This window comes from Spermophilus citellus (assembly GCF_964194105.1).
Source record: "Spermophilus citellus genome assembly, chromosome: 4".
In the NCBI taxonomy this organism is placed as follows: Eukaryota; Metazoa; Chordata; class Mammalia; order Rodentia; family Sciuridae; genus Spermophilus; species Spermophilus citellus.
In genome coordinates, this window is record NC_138185.1 from 69,315,908 (window position 1) to 69,335,144 (window position 19,237).

Here is a 19,237-nt window from a genome sequence, read left to right on the forward strand (position 1 = left end):
CCTGTTATACCTTGGCTTGGGGTCTGTCAGCTGCATGATTATTCAGAAAGGACTAGAGAAGATCATCCTGAATTAAAAAAAAATACATATATATATATAAATGACAGCAGAATGCATTACAATTCTTATTACACATATACAGCACAATTTTTCACATCTCTGTTTCTATATAAAGTATGTTCACACCAATTCATGTCTTCATACATGTACTTTGAATAACGATGTCCATCACATTCCACTATCCTTGCTAATCCCCTGCCCCCTCCCTTCCCCTCCCACCCCTCTTCCCAATCTAGAGTTCGTCTATTCCTCCATGCTCCCCCTCCCTACCCCACTATGAATCAGCCTTCTTATATCAGAGAAAACATTTCAGCATTTGTTTTTTTGGGACTGGCTAACTTCACTTAGCATTATCTTCTCCAATGCCATCCATTTACCTGCAAATGCCATGATTTTATTCTCTTTTATTGCTGAGTAATATTTCATTGTGGATATAAGCCACATTTTTTTATCCATTCATCTACTGAAGGGCATCTAGGTTGGTTCCACAGTTTAGCTATTGTGAATTGTGCTGCTATAAACATTGATGTGGCTGTGTCGCTGTAGTATTCTGTTTTTAAGTCCTTTGAGTATAGACTGGGGAGAGGGATAGCTGGGTCAAATGGTGGTTCCATTTCCAGTTTTCCAAGGAATCTCCATACTGCTTTCCATATTGGCTGTACCAATTTGCAGTCCCACCATCGATGTATGAGTGTGCCTTTTCCCCCACATCCTCATCAACACTTATTGTTGTTTGTCTTCATAATAGCTGCCATTCTGACTGGAGTGAGATGAAAAATCTTAGAGTAGTTTTTATTTGAATTTCTCTAATTGCTAGAGATAATGAACATTTTTTCATATATTTGTTAATTGATTCTATATCCTCTTCTGAGAAGTGTCTATTCAGGTCTTTGGCCCATTTATTGATTGGGTTATTTGTTGTTGTTGTTGTTGTTGTTTTGATGTTTAGCTTTTTGAGTTCTGTATATACCCTAGATATTAGTGCTCTATCTGATGTGTGAGGGATAAAGATTTGCTCCCAAAAATGTAGGCTCTCTATTCACCTCACAGAATTGTTTCTTTTGCTAAGAAGAAGGCCCCAACTTCCTTAATAAGACTCCTATAGCGCAAGAATTAAAACCAAGAATCAGTAAATGGGATGGATTCAAACTGAATATATATTTTTAAAGTGCTTGATTGAATTCAGAATCTTTTAGGATAGTGATAAGACCCAGCTCCCTTCCTGCCTTCCTTAAAACCTCAAAAGAAGTGGAAGTACCACAGCACAGCTCTTCTCATGTCCCCGCTTCTGCACTGCCCTTCCCTACTGAGGGAATCACCAGGCCTGTCTGACCTTGAGGGCATGACAGACATAGGTGCACCCCTGCGTTTTGAAGTTTTACCTGTTTGTTCTACCCAAGTTTGGTACCCAAGTTTAGTCCTGGCTGCCTTCATTCTTCCCACCCTGTCTGCAAGAGGAACTGAAACCCTCCCACATCCCATGGAGGCCTTGAGTCATTCAGAGAAAGAAGCTGGAAGCAGTCCATGATGGAAGTAGCCACAGAATGGCTCCTTCCATGCCCCATCCTGAGACTTTTCTTCTCCAAAATCAAGGGCTGGGCCAAGCTCTGTCCTCTACTACAGTGGTAGGAGTTCTGAGGAGCAGGTAGTGCTCTTTATTTGGAGCCCAGGACCCCTCTTGCCAGCAGATGACCACTGAAAACACAGGACATCTTAGACTGAGGTGACTGACTTTCATCAGCAGTGTAACACGAGGTTATTTTTGGATGTTTAAGGAAGAATTGTTGGATTACCTGAAATTGGGGTTGGGATTTGGATCATTCTTTATCCTAATTGCTTTAGCAATGGTAAATGAATCAGAACTGAAGTGGAAAATGTTCTTGGGCTTACGTTTTGAACACAAAGAGTAATGATGCTTATATTCCACTTATAGGAGTGGCAAGGAACTCACTATACCAAAAAGAAAAATGGAGATAGTATACAGCAAAATGTGAAGATAATACCTGTCATTGGACAGGGAGGGTAAGTGGGGGGAAAATGTCCTTCAGTTAGCATTCCAGAATTTTTTGGGTTATTGCAAAATTTGCTTTCAATAAGTTCAGAACTGCTTGCAGAACTTAAAAGCCTTGTAATAAGGCCAGGTATCAACCAGAATGATCTCCCAGGGTAGTGAGTGTTTCCTTTATGACTTTCTCACAGCTGCAGGCTGACCCTCCACCTGCAGCCCAGAGACACCAGACTTGGGACAGTCCGAAGTATTTAAATCAGCATGTCAGGTGTTTTATTTTTGTGTGGTTGGTTTTTTGTTTTGTTGTTGTTTGGTTGGTTGGTTTTGGCTTTTTTTTCTCGGTATGGGTACTAAACCTAGGGCTCTACCACTGAGCTAATCCCCAATCTTTTTTATTTCAAGACAGGGTCTTACTAAGTTACCAGGGCTGACCTGGAACTTACTGCAGGCTCCTGGGTAGCTGAGATTATAGGCATGCACCACCACATCCATCTAGAATGTCAGTTTTCAAAGCTGTGTGATAAGAATGCTCCCTAATATTTAAAAGATTTGTATCTAATTTGATTATAACCTATATACCATTTCTGCAAAGGCCTATCAAATTTGTTAAAAATATTTTAAATGCTATCAGTTATGGAAATTCTTATGTAAAACAGATATGACTACAGATGGGAAATCATTATGTATCAGGAACCAAAACAAAAAATCAGATGGTTGATCTTAGAACCTAATTGAAATAATTTGGAAAGTGAAAAATTATGCATATGAACTGTGGAACACCCAATAGAAGACATGTAACCACTAAAAATGATGATCATAGAACACTAATTGTTCAGGGAAAGTGTATGATATCATGTTAAATGCAAAAAGCAAAATGTGAAGTCAGACCTAGTGTGTGATCAGTCATAGATAAGAAAGGAGGCGAATTGGAGAAGCTTGGCTCTGGCAATTGCAGGTCTCCCACCATCCTCGGCGCCCCATGTTTGCCAGACGGGCCACTTCATCCTAACTGCAGCCCTGTGAGGCTGCCACCATGATTGTTTTCATTTTACAGATGAAGAAACTGAGGCTTAGAGAGATTCAGTTTCTAACCCTAGTGTGGACTTCCGCGTGTACTAGTGCCAGGTGCAGCCCTCAGCACTGACTGCACAGCTCACGTGCTCTATGTCACCAGGCTGTGCTGCCAGTTGGCGATGGCCTCAGGGAACTGGATCTGTGTGGGTTCTCTGTTCTGATTCTATGCCCTTTTATGTCCTTTCCAATTTTTTTTTAATGATAAGTGCATAGGGATTTGATTATCAAGGGGGGGAAAAGTGAAAAAACTGAAGGAACAATAAATAAATGGGGGAAAGAGTCAGCAGCTTCTGAGCTCAGTTCTCAGTGCTTTGTTTTAGAGTCTGGTTAACCAAGGTCAGGGGGAACCTTGGCCCCAGTGTTGGCCTCTGGCTGTTTCCATGAGTGACTATGAACAGATGGTTTGTCAGAAGTCAAAAAAGGGCGTCAGTATAAAGGGTAGTGAGATCCATAGCATGTTGGGAAACTGAAGGCTCTTGGTTGGTCAACATGCAATACATTTTTAAAATATTTATTTTTTACTGTTTGTTGTCATGACTGGGGACAAATTTTGTTTTTACTGAAGTCACTTCTTTTCTCCAGAGACACCAGAGGATGTTTGTAAACGTTTGTTCATTTATTATTGACCTTGGCCACCAAAAAATAGAAATGCTCTTAAAGTATTTTGTGTTGTGAAAAGGAAGAGCTCTTTTCATAATGAAAAATTAACTACATGTCCATCAAATTAATGTCAGGAGAGAAATAATGCATTGTTTTGTATTTGCAGAAAAATTAGACACTATGTGTCCATTATCAGAGTATGCAGTGGCAACAATAAGGTATGTGAGAAGAGCCCTAGGACCCCAAGCTCACCGCAGCAAGATTTCCAGGCATTCAGAACTAATGGCATTTTTTTTGGTGGGGGGGGCTACTGGGGATTGAACTCAGGGGCATTTAACCATTGAGCCACATCCCCAGCCCTATTTTGTATTTTATTTAGAGACAGGGTCTCACTGAGCTGCTTAGCACCTTGCTTTTGCTGAGGCTGGCTTTGAACTCTCAATCCTCCTGTCTCAGCCTCCTGAGCCACTGGGATTACAGGCATGTGCCACCATGCCTGGCCAGAATTAATGGCTTTTAAAATTTCTTTTTAGGCTGAGAAAATACCAGAAGGTGTTCAGTCTGACATTCATACAGGTATGGTACCTTATATTCTGTTGAGCTATAAGAGAAAAAATAAAAACAGAACCTTCCTTTGACAAGTCTGTGGATATCGTGGTGGGACCCTATTTTTCTAGCACCATAGCATCCCCATGGTGGGTTAGGAGTTCAAGGACCCAAGCACTGGTGGGCATTCTGACAGATAGATGCTGAGGGTAGTCTCAGCCTGCTGCCCGGTCAACTTAAACACTGGGCTTATGTCAAGATGTATTGAATGTATGTTTTAAACCCAATCTGTGCTGTAAGAAGCAGACAGGATTGGTGTCACACCCAGAACTTTGGGGACATCTTCACCTGCCCTGATACAGTCCCCAACAGCCCATAGGATGGTCACTGGGCCCTTCAGACTTGCCTCATCTCCTGTCTCCCACCCATTCCTGGGATACCACGTGTTCATCCCCAATCTGTGTTACTACAAATGCTTCTCCCTGGCCTGGAGTCACCTGTTTCCTTCAGATATTTCATGGAGTCAGCAAACCCCTTCCTGCTCTGTCCTCACAGATGGGGGTGGTGAGTGGTATTCCATCAGGTGCTTGTGTGGACACTGTACCACCCCGCCATGCCCAGGCACTGTGCTTTGGTTGCAGCTAATCTATAAGGGCCTCCAGGGAGAAGACCACCTTCCATACCTTTGTGCTGTTAGTGTCATGCTTTCTACAGCACCACAAGAGTTTATTCATGGATTCTAGGAGTGTTTACTATGTTTTTCTGAGCGCTCATTGTTCCATGACACTGTGCTAAGTGCTTTACGTGTGGTTTATTTAACTGAGGTCCTGGAGTAGCCCAAGGAAGTAGTAATTGATAGATGAAGTTCCCTTTTCACAGGTAAGAAAATAGACAGGCTAAATAATTTGCCCAAGGATGTGGCAGGGGTTGATCTTGAATCTTGAAATGCTGACTCCAAATTTCTGAAGCACATGCAGAAACAGTTCTTATAGGTGCCCCAAGAGCAACCAGAGCTTTCATCTGACAAGAAGAGACACCAGGCAAGTGATGGAAAGTGGTCAGCACGGATGGGGATGGGCCAGTGGAGCCATGATGGCTCACAGAAGAGAGGATGTTCCAGATTGAGAGAGGCAGATTTGAATAAGAATAGGGGTGGGGAAGGGAAAAGCAATAAAAACAGGCACAGAAGAGGGAAAGTACAGGGTGTGTTCTAGAAAAACCAAGTACTAAATGTAGACCAGTATAAAGGGGTAATGGAGGGAAAGGAGTTTGGATCAATATGATCCTTAAATGGTAGGCAGGAAGTTAGCTTTTCATTTATAGGCATCAGGAGTCAGAGGATGTTCAAGCAGGGGTGTGAGAAAACACTTGAGCTCTAGAAGTCCTTAGATTGTGTCTGTAACACAGTTCACATGGAAGGAGGGACAGAAGTACTGTGGCTGAGAGGAGAGAAAGCATTGGCAAGGAATAATGATGTGATGGGGGTAGGAAGAGAGGAGTGACCACATGTGAGGCCGGTGTGGAACCAGGGAGCAGTTGAGAAGACCTGGCTCAGTCTGGAGACTTAGAGTGTGGTGACAGGGCTGGGAAGGTCAATGCAGAATGCTTTCCATGTGAGTGGGCAGCTAGGTGGCTGTGTTTATTCACTCCTCTGTTTACTCACGGTACACATTTCTTTGAGCACCTACCTGCTGGCCACTGGTTCCTGTGCTTTGCAGAGAGATAAGGATTAGAGGTGCAGATGTTTCAGACCAGCAAAAGCATTAGCAAACAACAGCCACGGAACAGATGAGGTGGAGTCCAGGAATGGTAAAGAGGAGTGGAAACTTTGAGGTTACTGTGGAAGAGAATGACAGGAAAAGGAGCAGAGGGGTGAGGCAGCATCCTGGAGACCACCTGTCTCAGAGAACGAGGAAGCCATGCCTAGGGGTGTGGAGGAGGGAGTGTGTAGGGTGTCACTGCTGCCCAGAACAGGGAGAAGGGAGGAATGGTGAGGGCTGGATGGCATGGAGCAGAGCCAGCAATGCGGACTTTCATGTTCAGGAGCTCACGTGACCAGTATAAGTGTGGTTTCAGGAGAAGAGTAAGTGCAGAAGCCAAATTGCAGGAGACAGAATAATCAGAATAAACATGACCAATGTGGTCCTATATGCAACAGTCCTACACTGCAAGCTTACAGGGCATTTCTCCTGTTTGATTTTTTGTTGTTGTTGTTGTTTGTTTGTTTTATTTAAATTCTTCGGAATAGCCCTGTGAAGTAGGCATGGCTGTCATTAACACTTTATTACAGAAGAAACTGAGGCTCAGAAAAATTCAGTGACAGCCTGACTTGGACAGTCAGGAAGCGACAGCTGGCATTGGAAAGGAGAGTTGGTGAGACTGTTGTAAGAAATGTTAGGCTAGGGAAGAACCCCTCAAACAGCGCTGCTCTGCTGGGTCATTTAGTCATTTCACCTGAACAGCACTCACTTAGGAATCTTACCCATCACCCAGTTGAGCCACCCTCCTGCCCCATCTGAGTCCCCCATGGCAACATAACCAGCTTTATGTTTGAAGGGCCTAGCTGGCTGGCCTTGGCAGAGCAGGTGAAGCTCTTATGGACTATCTCAACTCCTCAGTAAGATGCAACAAAAATTAATTCTTAAATAGAAATGGAGTTTATTTGGAAGGAGATAGAGTAGCTTTCAGATTGGACAGGAAAGCTTAGTTAGTTTTGGAAAGGGGGTGGGAAAAAGAGAAACTGGGCAAATGTCCCCACTGTCCTAGGAATACCATAGAAGCAGCATGGTTGCACACTTCTCGCTCTGGTGGGGTGTGGGAGAGGTGTTGCTGCCACCATCATGGGCAAAATAGCTTCCTCACTCCCTTGCTCACCTCACTCCAGTGCAGACTGGGGAGAAAGCACTCATTTGGCTGGCGTGGGCCACCTGCTTCTTTATAACTTCCTTGGTGTGGAGCAAGGGAACCTCCAGCTCCTCCCTTATGTGGTGGGAGCCTTGGAACCCCCAAACTGAGAAAGAAGGCTGAGTCCAGGTGTCCAGAGAAGTAATAAAGCCCCAGCACACCCCCTTTCTCTGGTCTGTGTCTTGCTTGCACATGACACTGTGTCTCACTGATGGTCTAGTGACAGTGGTCCATTCTCTAAACCTGGATTTGTTCTGGGTCAGGCCCCCACCCTGGCTGAACACAGAATTCACTGCCTGATGGAAGATGGAAATAGTCTGAGCACACTTTACCTTGTAATACCAAGGGGGGGAATGGGGACACTTCCAGTGATGATGATGGTTGAGAAGATGTTTGGAAGAGAAGTGGGGGTCAGCCACAGGACAGAGTGGAAGGAGCCACATGCACAAAGGCATGGAGTCAGGTAAGCGAGTAAGCCAGTTTGGGGAAGCTGTGCGGGAGGCCGTGTCTTCATAAATGGGTGAGTTGAAGGGGTCAGATCTTAGAAAGTGTGGTGGTATAGAGACCAAAGGCAAAGAGACAGTGGAGTGTCAGTGTTGAAGAGCTCCTTAGAGTAGTCGGGGAACTGGCATACTGTGCAGGAGAGAGAAAAGACTTGCAGATGACAACAACACTTCCAGCTTGACCTGTGGATAACACTGATTAAAATAATAAGTGAAAGTAAGATGGTCATGAGAAATAGCAGATTTGTACAGGAGAAAATAGAAGGTTTAGGCTTGAATTTATTACATATGAAGTCCTGTAACATTCTAGTGTAGCTGTTTGGTGGCATTCAGTGATAGGCAAAACTCTGGGCTCTGGGCCAGCTCTCCTAAAGAGAGGAAGTGAGGCAGGAAGAAAGTCCTAGGAATGGCACCTGGCAACAATAGACATTTAAGAGATGGGCAGGGAGCAAGATGTAGAATTCATTCACTCAGCCAGCACTGTCTGTGCTTGGGAAGAACCTGCATTGCAGCTGAGGGGTGAGATTCACAGTAAGCAAATGGCATATCAGGTGGTACTAAGTTCTGTGCAGAAAAATGAAGCAGCACATGGGAGGTGGGCAAGGCGTGCTAGTAACAAGGCAAGCTCTGGCTCTGTTGGCATGGAGTGTGGCCCAGGCTGCAGCATGCTTTTCATGCTATGGTCTTACCAATTGTTGCCAGGGTTGGGACTATTGCTGTAAGCCCCACAGATCACTGGAGACTTGGAACCTCATCCTGCACCTGGGGAAGTAAGCCTGCTCCGGAAGAGTGGATAGTCAGTGTTCACCATCCAGTAGAGAGGCCAGAGAGCACAGGTGGCAGACAGCTGTGTAACTGGCTGTCCACAGGTGGTGTGATGCAGAGCAGCATTCCACATGTGCCTGCATTATAGAGAGTGCCCATGCAAGGGCTCAAGCAGTCGGCTGAGGTCTTGGCACAGTGACTTGGGGACTTGAGCTCTTCCCATTTCCATACTGAAACTCCTACTGCCAAGCTGCAGGGTTAATGCAGTTGGGAGGAAGTTGCTGCAGGTGAGGGGTGGTGGCTGGCTACCATCTCTCCCTTCCCCCACTGCTTCTCCAGTATTTCCTGGATTTACCCAGGGGGCCAAAAACATGCTGCTGATGTTTCTGTACTTAAAAAAAAAGAACAGAATTTAACCCATTAAGTCCCAAATTTTCAATTCTGCAAATATTTCAATGAAATTGGCAGAGGTACATTAAAATGGGTTGGAAATCATAATCTACAGCTCATATTTCCTTTATATATTTTTCATATATATGAATGCTCTAATCATTGACCTAATCATTCTTTTCTCAAAAGAATAGAACTTTAAAAAAACATCTATTTCAAAAGTTACTGAGTTGTATATATTTTTTGCTCAGTTTGAGTTTTTATACATGTTCCACACCTGGGATGATGGGACTTAGCTGGTTAAGGATCTCATTTTACAGAACAGGAAAACAAAAGCGGGAAAGTGAAGTGGTGGGTGGTACTGGGCCCAGGCCACAGCTACAGAGTCCTCTTCTGTGTTCTCTCCACTGACAGGCCTGGTACTTGAGGCGGGTCTGCATTTGTTGAGCATTCACTAAGTATGTGGCCCTTCAGGAGCTGCAGTCTGTAGGAATTAAAGGTCACACTTCCTCTTTTATCCCCTGGTATTCAACTTCTGAGAACTGGGCACTGGGCAGACAGGGTTGAGGTGTGCATGGCCCATCTCCACCCACGGGGTAAAAATTGCTTAAGAAGCATTTATAGCATGGTACAGGGACTGAAGGGAGCAAAAATCCTACCAGGGCTGTTGGAAACAAGAGGATCTAGTATTTACATAAAGTAGCTTTAAAATGTCTCAGTAGAAATTAAATTTGCGGGGACTGGGGATGTGGCTCAAGCGGTAGCGCGCTCGCCTTGCATTCATGTGGCCCAAGTTCGATCCTCAGCACCACATACAAAGATGTTGTGTCCTCCGAAAACTAAAAAAAAAATAAATAAATATTAAAAATTCTCTCTCTCTCTCTCAAAAAGAAACAAAGAAAAAAGAAAAATTAAATTTGCGTCTGTTTCTTCCACTCTTGCCCACCTCTGATACACACACTGCTTGACTCCTCCTGCCTTCAGAATGGTTGCTTTAACTCTTGGTTTATCTGCCCTTGCTCTCCATTAGGCCACCCCTTTTGAGGACATGGACTACATCTTATTCATCTTCCATCCCTAGTGCTAGTTGTGTTAGCTTTCTCTCACTATTACAAAATATCTCAGGTAATTAACTTGCAACTGAAGCCCTCCCACTAGGCCCTAGTTCTTAAAGCTTCTACCACTTCCCAGTAATGCCACTCTGGGAACCAAGGCTTTAAACTCATGGGCCCTTGGGGGACATTCAGAATCTAGATTATAATACCAGTCTTAGGGCCTGACACAGGGTAGGTGCCCAGTGAATATTTGTTGAATGGATAAAAGGGAACAGAACAAGGAACAAACGATAAGCTCACAGCCCAGTGTTAGTAGACAGCAGTGTGGACATAAGTCATCACGAAGCTCAAGAGAAAGGAGATGTGGCGCAGCATTGAGAGCATTGGTTGAGAGAAGCTGCCCTTTGAAGGAGTGAGCATCTAGGGAGGGTATATTTTTATCCCACAGGAGCAGCCATTGTCAAGGCTGCTCCAGAGATGGGGCAAAGCAGTTGTGCTGATGCAACACATATTTAAGGCCAATGAGAGGGAGAGGCAGGCCTCTGCAGGTAGATTGTGCCTTGAAGCCATTCTCTAATCTCTGAGGTACTGGAGGATTCCATGTAGGGGAGTCACAGAATCAGAGCACTTTCATTTGTGCACAGAATATGTAGGTGTTTGGCAAAGCAGGTGCATATTTATCGAGCATCTGTTAGTATGTGCTAGTGCAGTGCTGGTCACCTAGGGAGGACTGTCCCTGCTCTCAGGTTGTTCACAGTTGGCAAGGAAGACAGTAAAGCCAGACATCTCCCTGTTCTATTGGGATGGTATGGGAAAATTTCCCACAGCTTATGGTTCCTGAACTGCCTCTTCACAGAGGATCAGAGTTGGGAAGGAGGTACATTCCCAAGCAGCCGTTGGTACCAATGTTTGTGAGATGATGGCTTTAGAGAGGAGTTCCAGATCTTGTGGGACTCTGAGTGCCACACTGAAGAGTTTGAATCTTTTCCTAAATATTGGTGAGCCATTGAGCCCAGGCTTGTTATGCTGCCGGTAGAGAATGGGCAAGGTTGGGGCCTGGAGGACACTTGTTATTACGATGAATGTCTGAACTAGGATAGGGACAGAACATGGGTAGAGAAAGAGGTATTTAGGAGGTGGAATCCATGGATTTGGTTGAACATTTGAGGGAGAGAAGGGAAGAAGTCATGGATGACTTGCCTCTACCTTAAACAAAAGTTAGATGCAGTTCCGTGACCTGGAATAAAGAGCAGCTTCAGAAAATAGGTCAGTGAGTCCATTGCAGTACCTGAAGAGTTTTCAAATGGAATTGACTGGCATCTGTAAGACATAAGTCTGGACCTCAGGAGAGAGGCCAGAGGCAGACAGATAATGCAGGAATTGATTAAAACTGTAGGAAGGAGTAACATCTTCCACGGAGGTTGTGTTTCCTGAGAAGAGAAGAAAGGCTAAAGCTAGAACCTTTGGAAAGTAAGGGCCAAGAAAAGGAGTAAAGGAAGAATCAGTTAAGAGGTAGAAGGAAAACGAGGAGAGTGTGGATTTCACAAAACAGGACAATCTTAAGGGGATCAGTTGTGTCTGATAGGGTTAAGAACTGAATTGTGGTCTTCAGAGTAACAAATAGGTCATTGGTGATCTTGACAAGTCACTGTGTCCACAGAGAAAACAATCAGGCTTCCGCAAAGAGCAGGTGAGAAATTTCTTGATGGTGCAGAAGGAGGACTAAGGGCCTGCACTGGGGTCTCGTCTGTGAGTAGGGGATTGAAAGGGTTGAGATGAAGATGCCAAGTGAGACAGAGAAGCCCCTCCTTGAGCATGAGGAGAGCCCATCCAGAGTTCCTGCCCAGCCATATGGACATCTGCAGCTGGGCTCCATTTCCTCATCTGTGAAATGGAGATAACGAGGGTAGGCAGGAAGGCTCCAGTACCTCATGGGGTACACAGCAAATGCACAGAGGAGTGGCGGGAAGGATAGAAAAGCTTGCCTTGTCAGGGACTAGCAGGAGTCAGCACTGGAGACGAATCAAAGACAATCTCATTTGGAGCCTAGGAGAGCACTAGTGCCTCTTATAAAAAAAAAAAAAAAGCGGGGAGTCAGAGGAGAAAGGCCTTCAAAACACACCCCAAACAGCATTCTCCATGATGAGAACAACATTCTCAGGGACATTTTACTTATGTTATAGAGAAGATTTTTTTTTCTGCTTTAGGGCAAGGGTGAATGGGGATCAAACTTTCGATCATTTTTTCCAAATATATGCAAATGTAATAGAAATACTCCTGAGACCATTTCTGCCAGTTGTTATTTTGTATCATGGAACTGTTGAAGCTCTTATTTATGAATGTCCCCTCCAGGACATTTTGAGAATGTCCACCCCCTCAAGACTTGGTTCTTCGTTCTTCTCTACACTGCGCTGATTTGGGGGGCATCTTAAACGGTGTTCTAATTCTTAAATTTGATGTTGTTAAAAATTCAGCTTTATTTCCTTTGCTAATATGTTGTTAACATCTCTGAAAAGATGATTTATAATCAAATTGTTTCCACAGATAATCAGACAGGCAAACATAAAGACAGGAGGAAAAGCTCGCTCGACATTAAATCTGTTGCCTCTCGAAGTGAAGGTGAGTGACAAAGATGGGAGAAGAAAATAGGATAATGCCCAACCCACCCTCCCCACAGAAGGGGTCCATCCCCTCCCACACCCTTGCCAGTTGGCTCCATTTCAAGCTTTAATAGTCAGGGAATAAGGAAAAAGAAAAGAAACATTTACTACATATTCTATGTGGATTTTCTAAACTACAACAGCAGATTTCATTTGATCTCTTGTAGTTATATAATGACACCTGGTAACTCCGGGCTTCCCTTACAACTTGCAGTTTGCTATGGAAGCTTACCTTTGGGGAAGGGGTGAACCGATTTGGAGATTGTGAGATTCTCATTAAGCAAATATTATTTAAGTTCTAAATGAATATAATATTTTTTAGTTGTTCATGTACTTTTATTTTTTATTTATTTATATGTGGTACTAAGGTTCATACCCGGTGCCTCACACATGCTAGGCAAGTGTTCTGCCACTGAGCCACAACCCCAGCCCCCATGAACTTTTTTTTAAGAAGGTCATGGAGATGCATAGCCTAAATGATGTGGCATTTTTAATGTACTAAAAATGGTTCATAGACTGAGGAGGCAAATATGACTGCTAGTTATGTACATTCTTTGGCCAAAAGATGAATAGGAAAGACACAAGGCTAGCTATTACTCATTCAAAAGATAAACAGAGTCAAGGAGATAGCTAGAATTATATCTGCCCTGGTGCCCTCCACAGTTTTGTAGTGCAGTTCAGATGACATGCTGTGGGTGCTTGCACTGGGAGGACTGTACAGATTACATCTCTGCTGCAAGGGCAGGGTTGGGGGCCAGTTGGGAAAGTGTGGTGCTATGGGAAGGAGAATGGGCTTTGGCATCAGAATGACCTTGGTTCAGTCCCAGGTTCATCTTGAGAGTGGACTTCTGTGCTTCCACTGCCATATCTGTATCCTAAGGATGATGGCACTGCCCAGGGACTGTCTGAGGATAGCTACCATCATCATCTTCAGTGTGGCTATCATCATGGCATTCCCATGATTCTCTATTACTTCTGTTGGGCCTTTGTACATTTCTGGGTTTTTTATATTTATTTTTTAGTTGTAGTTGGACTCAATATCTTTATTTATTTATATGTGGTGCTGAGGATTGAACCCAGGGCCTCACACGTGCTAGGCGAGCACTCTACCACTGAACCACAACCTCAGCCCCATTTCTGTTTTTTTTTAATCATTTGCTTTTTGAAATCATTTTTAATCAGATATCAAATTTTAGTTCAGTGGATTTTGACAACCTGTTTCGCTCATGTAACCTTCACACAAAATAGATACAGGAAATCTATATTTACACACACCCTTCACCACTGATCTCTAGCACCTTAAATCAATTCGGTCTCTTCTTGTGCTTCATGGAAATGGAATCATATCATACTTATTCTCTTCAGTCAAACTTCTTTCACTCATTTTAATGTTTTTGAGGTTCACCTAGGTTTATACACTGGAGAATGACTAAATGGAGCTAATTAATACATATATTACTTCTCATCCTTATTTTTTTGTGTGTGATGAGAACAATTACAATCTACTCTTAGCAGTTTTAAATAATTAAGACATTGTTATTGCTTTAATAGTAACATACAATAGATCTCTATTGTTTCTTAATAAACTTATTGATTTTTTATTTATTGTATTTGTTTATTTTGGTACTATGGATTGAAACCAAGGATGCTTTACCATTGAGCTACATCCACAACCATTTTTGAAGTTTTTTAAAATTTTGAGACAGGGTCTCACTAAGTTGCTAAGTCTGGCCTGGAACTTGTGATCCTCCTGCTTCAGCCTCCAAGTGACTGGGATTATAGGTGTTTGCCTTGCATCTGGCTTATTATATTTTTAAATTAGAACAAGTCCCTTTTTGACAGTGATAAAATAGGAGTTGTTTTTTGGTTTAATGACTGATTGTATAAAATGGAAATTAGACAACTATATACTATAATTAGATTTAAGAAGTTTTGTTGGTCTCCAAAATTTAAAGCATTTGAGAACACTGGCCTGGTTAACTTTGAATAGCATATCTCCTTGGGCCTCAGCTTCTCTGTTGGTACAGTGAGACTGATGCATCAGCTGTGGAATAGGCTCTGACCTAGATGGCCTCTGGGAAGCAGCAGCTGGCCTGACAGTGGGTGTTCAGAGGTACGGAGGACTCTAAATCAGTTTCTCCTGCCTATCCATTGCCCAGGCCTCTCCTACCTCGAAGGAGCCATGTCTTGACAGGAGCAATACAAATTTACTTTGAGCCTAAGAGTTGCAACTTGCTTCATTTCAGTTATTTACTTAATCAGCCTAGATTAAGCCTAACAGTATAGAACATCAGAGAGACTCATAAAAATTTATCCAGAAAGTGATTTATTTCAGTTAATGGTGAATTTAATATTGTTCCTGCCATATATAAAACAAAGAGCCTGTGTGGCATTGTCTTCCAGAACATTTTTACTCCTGGAGAGCACCAGTCAGAAAAATTATAAAGCCTATTGTTACAGATACAAAAAAGGGGCTATTTGGCCTTGACTTGCTAGGTTGTTTTCTCTATGGCTGTGACATCAGTAGTTAATCCATGGGGACATGTGTGCATCCTAGTGCCTAGAACTGCAGGAAGCAGAATGCAAGGTTGTCAGGATAGGAAGGAAGCTCCGCAGCCCTGCAGCTCTAGTCGTGCCCCACCTCCACTCCCGTAATACAGTTGAGCACACTGAGGCCTGGAGAGGGAGGGAGGTCAGGGATCCCTGGGCTGTCAGGGAACAAGGCTGTGCACACCCTGATTTCTGATCCTTCCTCCACAGTTAACAACCAGAGACGACACTCCTCCCTGGCCCGGATACATTCCATGACGATCGAGGCACCCATCACCAAGGTGAAGTGCGGTGATCAGTCTCCACTGAGCAGAGACCCTTGTACTCTCAGGGCATTGTTACCCTGACAAGACAGGGACCCACAACAATCAGATGGCTCTTAGAGTTGTGTGGTGCTGAAGAGGATGTTTCAAGAACATTTTACCTAGTCTTAAGTTAGTGTAGTGGCATAGTTAAGCACTGTCAAGTTTGACTCCTCATTTCTGTCCAATTGTTTTAAGGTTGGAAACTTTGGTCTTTTCTTTCCATAATGTAGGTAATCAATATCATCAATGCTGCCCAGGAAAATAGTCCCATGCCTGTGACAGAGGCCTTGGACCGTGTGTTAGAAATTTTGAGAACCACTGAGTTATATTCACCACAGTTCGGTGCTAAGGATGATGATCCTCATGCCAATGACCTCGTCGGGGGCTTAATGTCTGTAAGTTTATTTGACCAGGCTACTAGCTAAGAGCTTGTTTTCTCAGAGATTATTTGTTTAAACAAAGAGGCAAACAGGGCATCATGTGTGGGGCTCATCAAGGACTAAACTCCCCCATATCTGGGTTCATCTGTTCTCCTGCCCAGCTGTCACTCACCTGCTGCTCACCTCCTAGGGAACCTCAGTCTGGAGCAGAGAAGGATGGACAATATTCTAGACAGTTTACTAGTCCCAGTCTCCAGTGTTCCTGAGGTTTTAATGAGTAATTTATTTAAATAAAACTTTTTATTAAAGTCTTAGAAAACTGGGACAGAAAAACACATATTGAATGTTGCATATCAAATTGCAAAACAGGAAGACTGTCTTTTTCCTGGCATATGTGTCTAAAAAGGTGCCGGTGGGTGGGGCAGTTTCCCCTCCAAACCATTCCAGTTTGGATAACTACAGAGGAAAAAAGGCCATAGGAAGAGAATGTCACTAGAAGGGGGTTTTGTGTGTAAATTCCTGGGGGACCCTGGACGCTTGTCTAGAGTGGAGTTCTCACAAGAACACAGTTCATCCATTCTTCTCTGCCAGCTGTTTTCTTGGTTAGGAATGGAATTCACCATTTGATTTCATAAGCAAACTATTGGAGGTAGAATGGCTCTCTAACTGTGGCCTTGTGACAAAGGCTTCTCCAGCCTGTAGGCCAGAAATGAGAATGATGGGGGCAGGGTGGGCAAGTCCCCTGGAAGTTAGATAAGAAGGACCATGGACTGAAGCAGATGGGTGCCTACAAACCAGGCCCCAAGCTCTGGGAGCAGTGGGGAGGAGCCCAGGAAAGTCACCAGGGGAAACTGAAGTCACTTAGAAGGCAAGAAAAGATCCAGTGTTCCATAGAGATACAGTGTCCTTAGGGTGAAGAGAGTAGCAAGAAAATGGTGGGGAAAGACTGAGGGCAGAGGGGAGTTGTCTCTAAGATACCAGAGCAGCCCCAGAGTGAGGCAGGAATGCTGGGCTTCCAACGCCTGTCTGGAGCTAACCTCCCTGGTGTTCAGGAAGGGGAGGGCTGCCCTGAGCCATCCTCTGGGGCTGACCAGCTAGAGTTTTCACAGAGGAAAGAACAGCCATGACTTCTTTTTCTTGTTTCCTTGTTTTTTATCAGGATGGTTTGCGAAGATTATCAGGGAATGAATATGTTCTTTCAACAAAAAGTAAGTTTTTTTGTTTTTAATTTTTGGATCTCTTCCTATAATAAAAGTCAAGGTTTTAAGGGATGAAAATAATTTTTCTCATCAGTAAGAGGTTTCTTGGTATATCATAAAGCCTCAGAAACAAAGCAGCCATCCCTTGATGCAGTTCTGTCCTCCCTAAGAAACAGCAAATGTTATTAACCTACTAATTTTGGTCTCTACATTACATCACTTTGCAGACCTTCAACAGGTTTCACATAGTATAATCACTCCCATTTCCCTTCACGATGTCCCATCGCGGATAGCTCGAGGCCTGGAAAATGTGGAATACTGGGACTTTGATATTTTTGAACTGGAGGCTGCCACCCATAATAGGTGAGTGTGGGGAACTCTGCAGATGGAGAGCTGCGCTCCAGGGGCCTGCATGGAGGAGGCCTGCCAAGGAGCATGGGTTGCATGAAGAATGAGGCCCTGGTCTAGGGAGAAAAGCTGAGGAAGGAGTTTTCTGGAGGGAGCCCTTGCCTGGATACCACAGAGATGGCAGGTTAGTGGAAAGCACAAAACTGAGCAAGTGACTTCATGCCTCCAAATAGTGGAGGGTTTTTTCTGTGAAATAGGATACTGATTTCTTTTGTAGTGTAATTATTGACAATAGCAGCAACACCCCACTACCATCACCCAGAGTCTTGAACCAACATTGATTAGGAATGCACACACACATTTTTAAGAGCCGTCCATGTTGGTGACAGGCATGGGGACATTCAAAACCCCAGTTGTCCTCATCTGGGTTCGATTGCAGAACAGGGGCAAGAATGGGATCTTGCTTTATTTTGTACCTTGCTGGTTGAGAGGTGTTAACCAAAGGGGTGAGCTTGGCATGCAGAAGGGGGGCATTCACACAGTTGATGCCACCAGGGCTGCTGGCAGGGATTTCAGGAGAGGTGTGCTCTGGTGGGCTGTGGATGATTCATCAGGACTCATCCCAGTCTGGATAAACTGTCCCCAGGAGGCCTCCACTTTGCTTATGCAAAATTAGTTCACCTTCTGATATTTTCTACTTCCCTGGGCCCTAACAAAGACAAGTGGAGTAGAGAAGACCACTCAGATGTAGTTCTCAGGAATTTTCTTCTAGGCAGGACATCTGACAGGTCCAGGAAGTCCAATGAGAGGATAGGGTTCAGAGTGGCATAAAAGTAGCCTGGACAAAGGATTATTTTGAGGAACCCAGTAATGCAAGTAGAAATCTGAATAAGGAAGGGCAGGTAGCAAACCTCCCCACAGCAGATGGGGAGCCTCCAAAGGAGGCTGGGCCAGAAGTTGGCTATTGTGAGCAGCCAGCTCTCACCCATCTTGGCCCCCTGAAGCTAGAAGCTGCACAGGGTTGTCAACTGCTGCAGAGAGAGGACAGCACATCTGAGGCAACTCCAGTTGGCTGCCCTACACACCCTGCAGTCTGATTTGGATTTGCTTATTAGATCTGAATCTATTTGGGACTCAGAACACTTAGCCTGTTTCTTTGCTTTGTTTATATTTGGTATATGTTTTTATCTGTAGACCTTTGATTTATCTTGGTCTCAAAATATTTGCTCACTTTGGAATCTGTGAATTCTTAAACTGCTCGGAGTCAACACTGAAATCGTGGTTACAAATTATTGAAGCAAACTATCATTCTTCTAACCCCTACCACAATTCTACACATGCTGCTGATGTTCTTCACGCCACTGCCTATTTTCTGTACAAACAGAGGATAAAGGTGAGCCCATGCTTGTACTCCATTTTTAATGGCAGGAGCAGTGGGGGAGAGTCTAGGGTTTCTGCCTCCACCAAGTGATAGGCAGAGTGACCACTCAGGTGCAGCCTGGCATACACATGGAGAGCTTACTTGAGAAATCAGGCAGGAAGCAACATTTGTATTTCTGAGGAATTACTATGTGAATTTATAACCTACGTCCAGCCATTCTGTGGGAGTACAAGAAACAGGATTTGGTCCGTGGAGAGAGAGCCAGGAAGGACAGGTACTTGTGGGGATCTCACCCTGAGTCTGTAGGCAGATGCAGCCAAATAGCTGTTGCATAGCACCTCTTAGTCAGTGAGGGTCAGAGCCCAATTATGCCATCTTTGCTCCAGCACTACTCCCACCCCAGGTTATCTGCCTGGTCTAGGGTCCATCATTCATCCAGATAACCCAAGTCAGAAATCTAGAATCATCCTTGGTTCTTCTGCTCCTCAAGCCCTCTCCCCCTCGACATC

The 19,237-nt window shown here is 44.0% G+C and overlaps 1 protein-coding gene across 3 annotated transcripts in view; it reads left to right on the top strand.

Annotated features, from left to right (window-relative positions):
- PDE8A (phosphodiesterase 8A) overlaps nucleotides 1-19,237 on the top strand; it is a 154,855-nt gene that overhangs the window by 114,349 nt on the left and 21,269 nt on the right. For all 3 annotated transcript variants that reach the window (XM_081293005.1, XM_081293004.1, XM_081293006.1), the window contains 9 exons: nucleotides 1,994-2,082; nucleotides 3,909-3,960; nucleotides 4,276-4,318; nucleotides 12,450-12,524; nucleotides 15,326-15,396; nucleotides 15,651-15,815; nucleotides 16,960-17,008; nucleotides 17,227-17,362; nucleotides 18,542-18,740. In XM_081293005.1, the coding sequence (XP_081149131.1) occupies nucleotides 1,994-2,082; nucleotides 3,909-3,960; nucleotides 4,276-4,318; nucleotides 12,450-12,524; nucleotides 15,326-15,396; nucleotides 15,651-15,815; nucleotides 16,960-17,008; nucleotides 17,227-17,362; nucleotides 18,542-18,740 (879 nt within the window). The remainder of the gene's footprint in view (nucleotides 1-1,993; nucleotides 2,083-3,908; nucleotides 3,961-4,275; nucleotides 4,319-12,449; nucleotides 12,525-15,325; nucleotides 15,397-15,650; nucleotides 15,816-16,959; nucleotides 17,009-17,226; nucleotides 17,363-18,541; nucleotides 18,741-19,237) is intronic.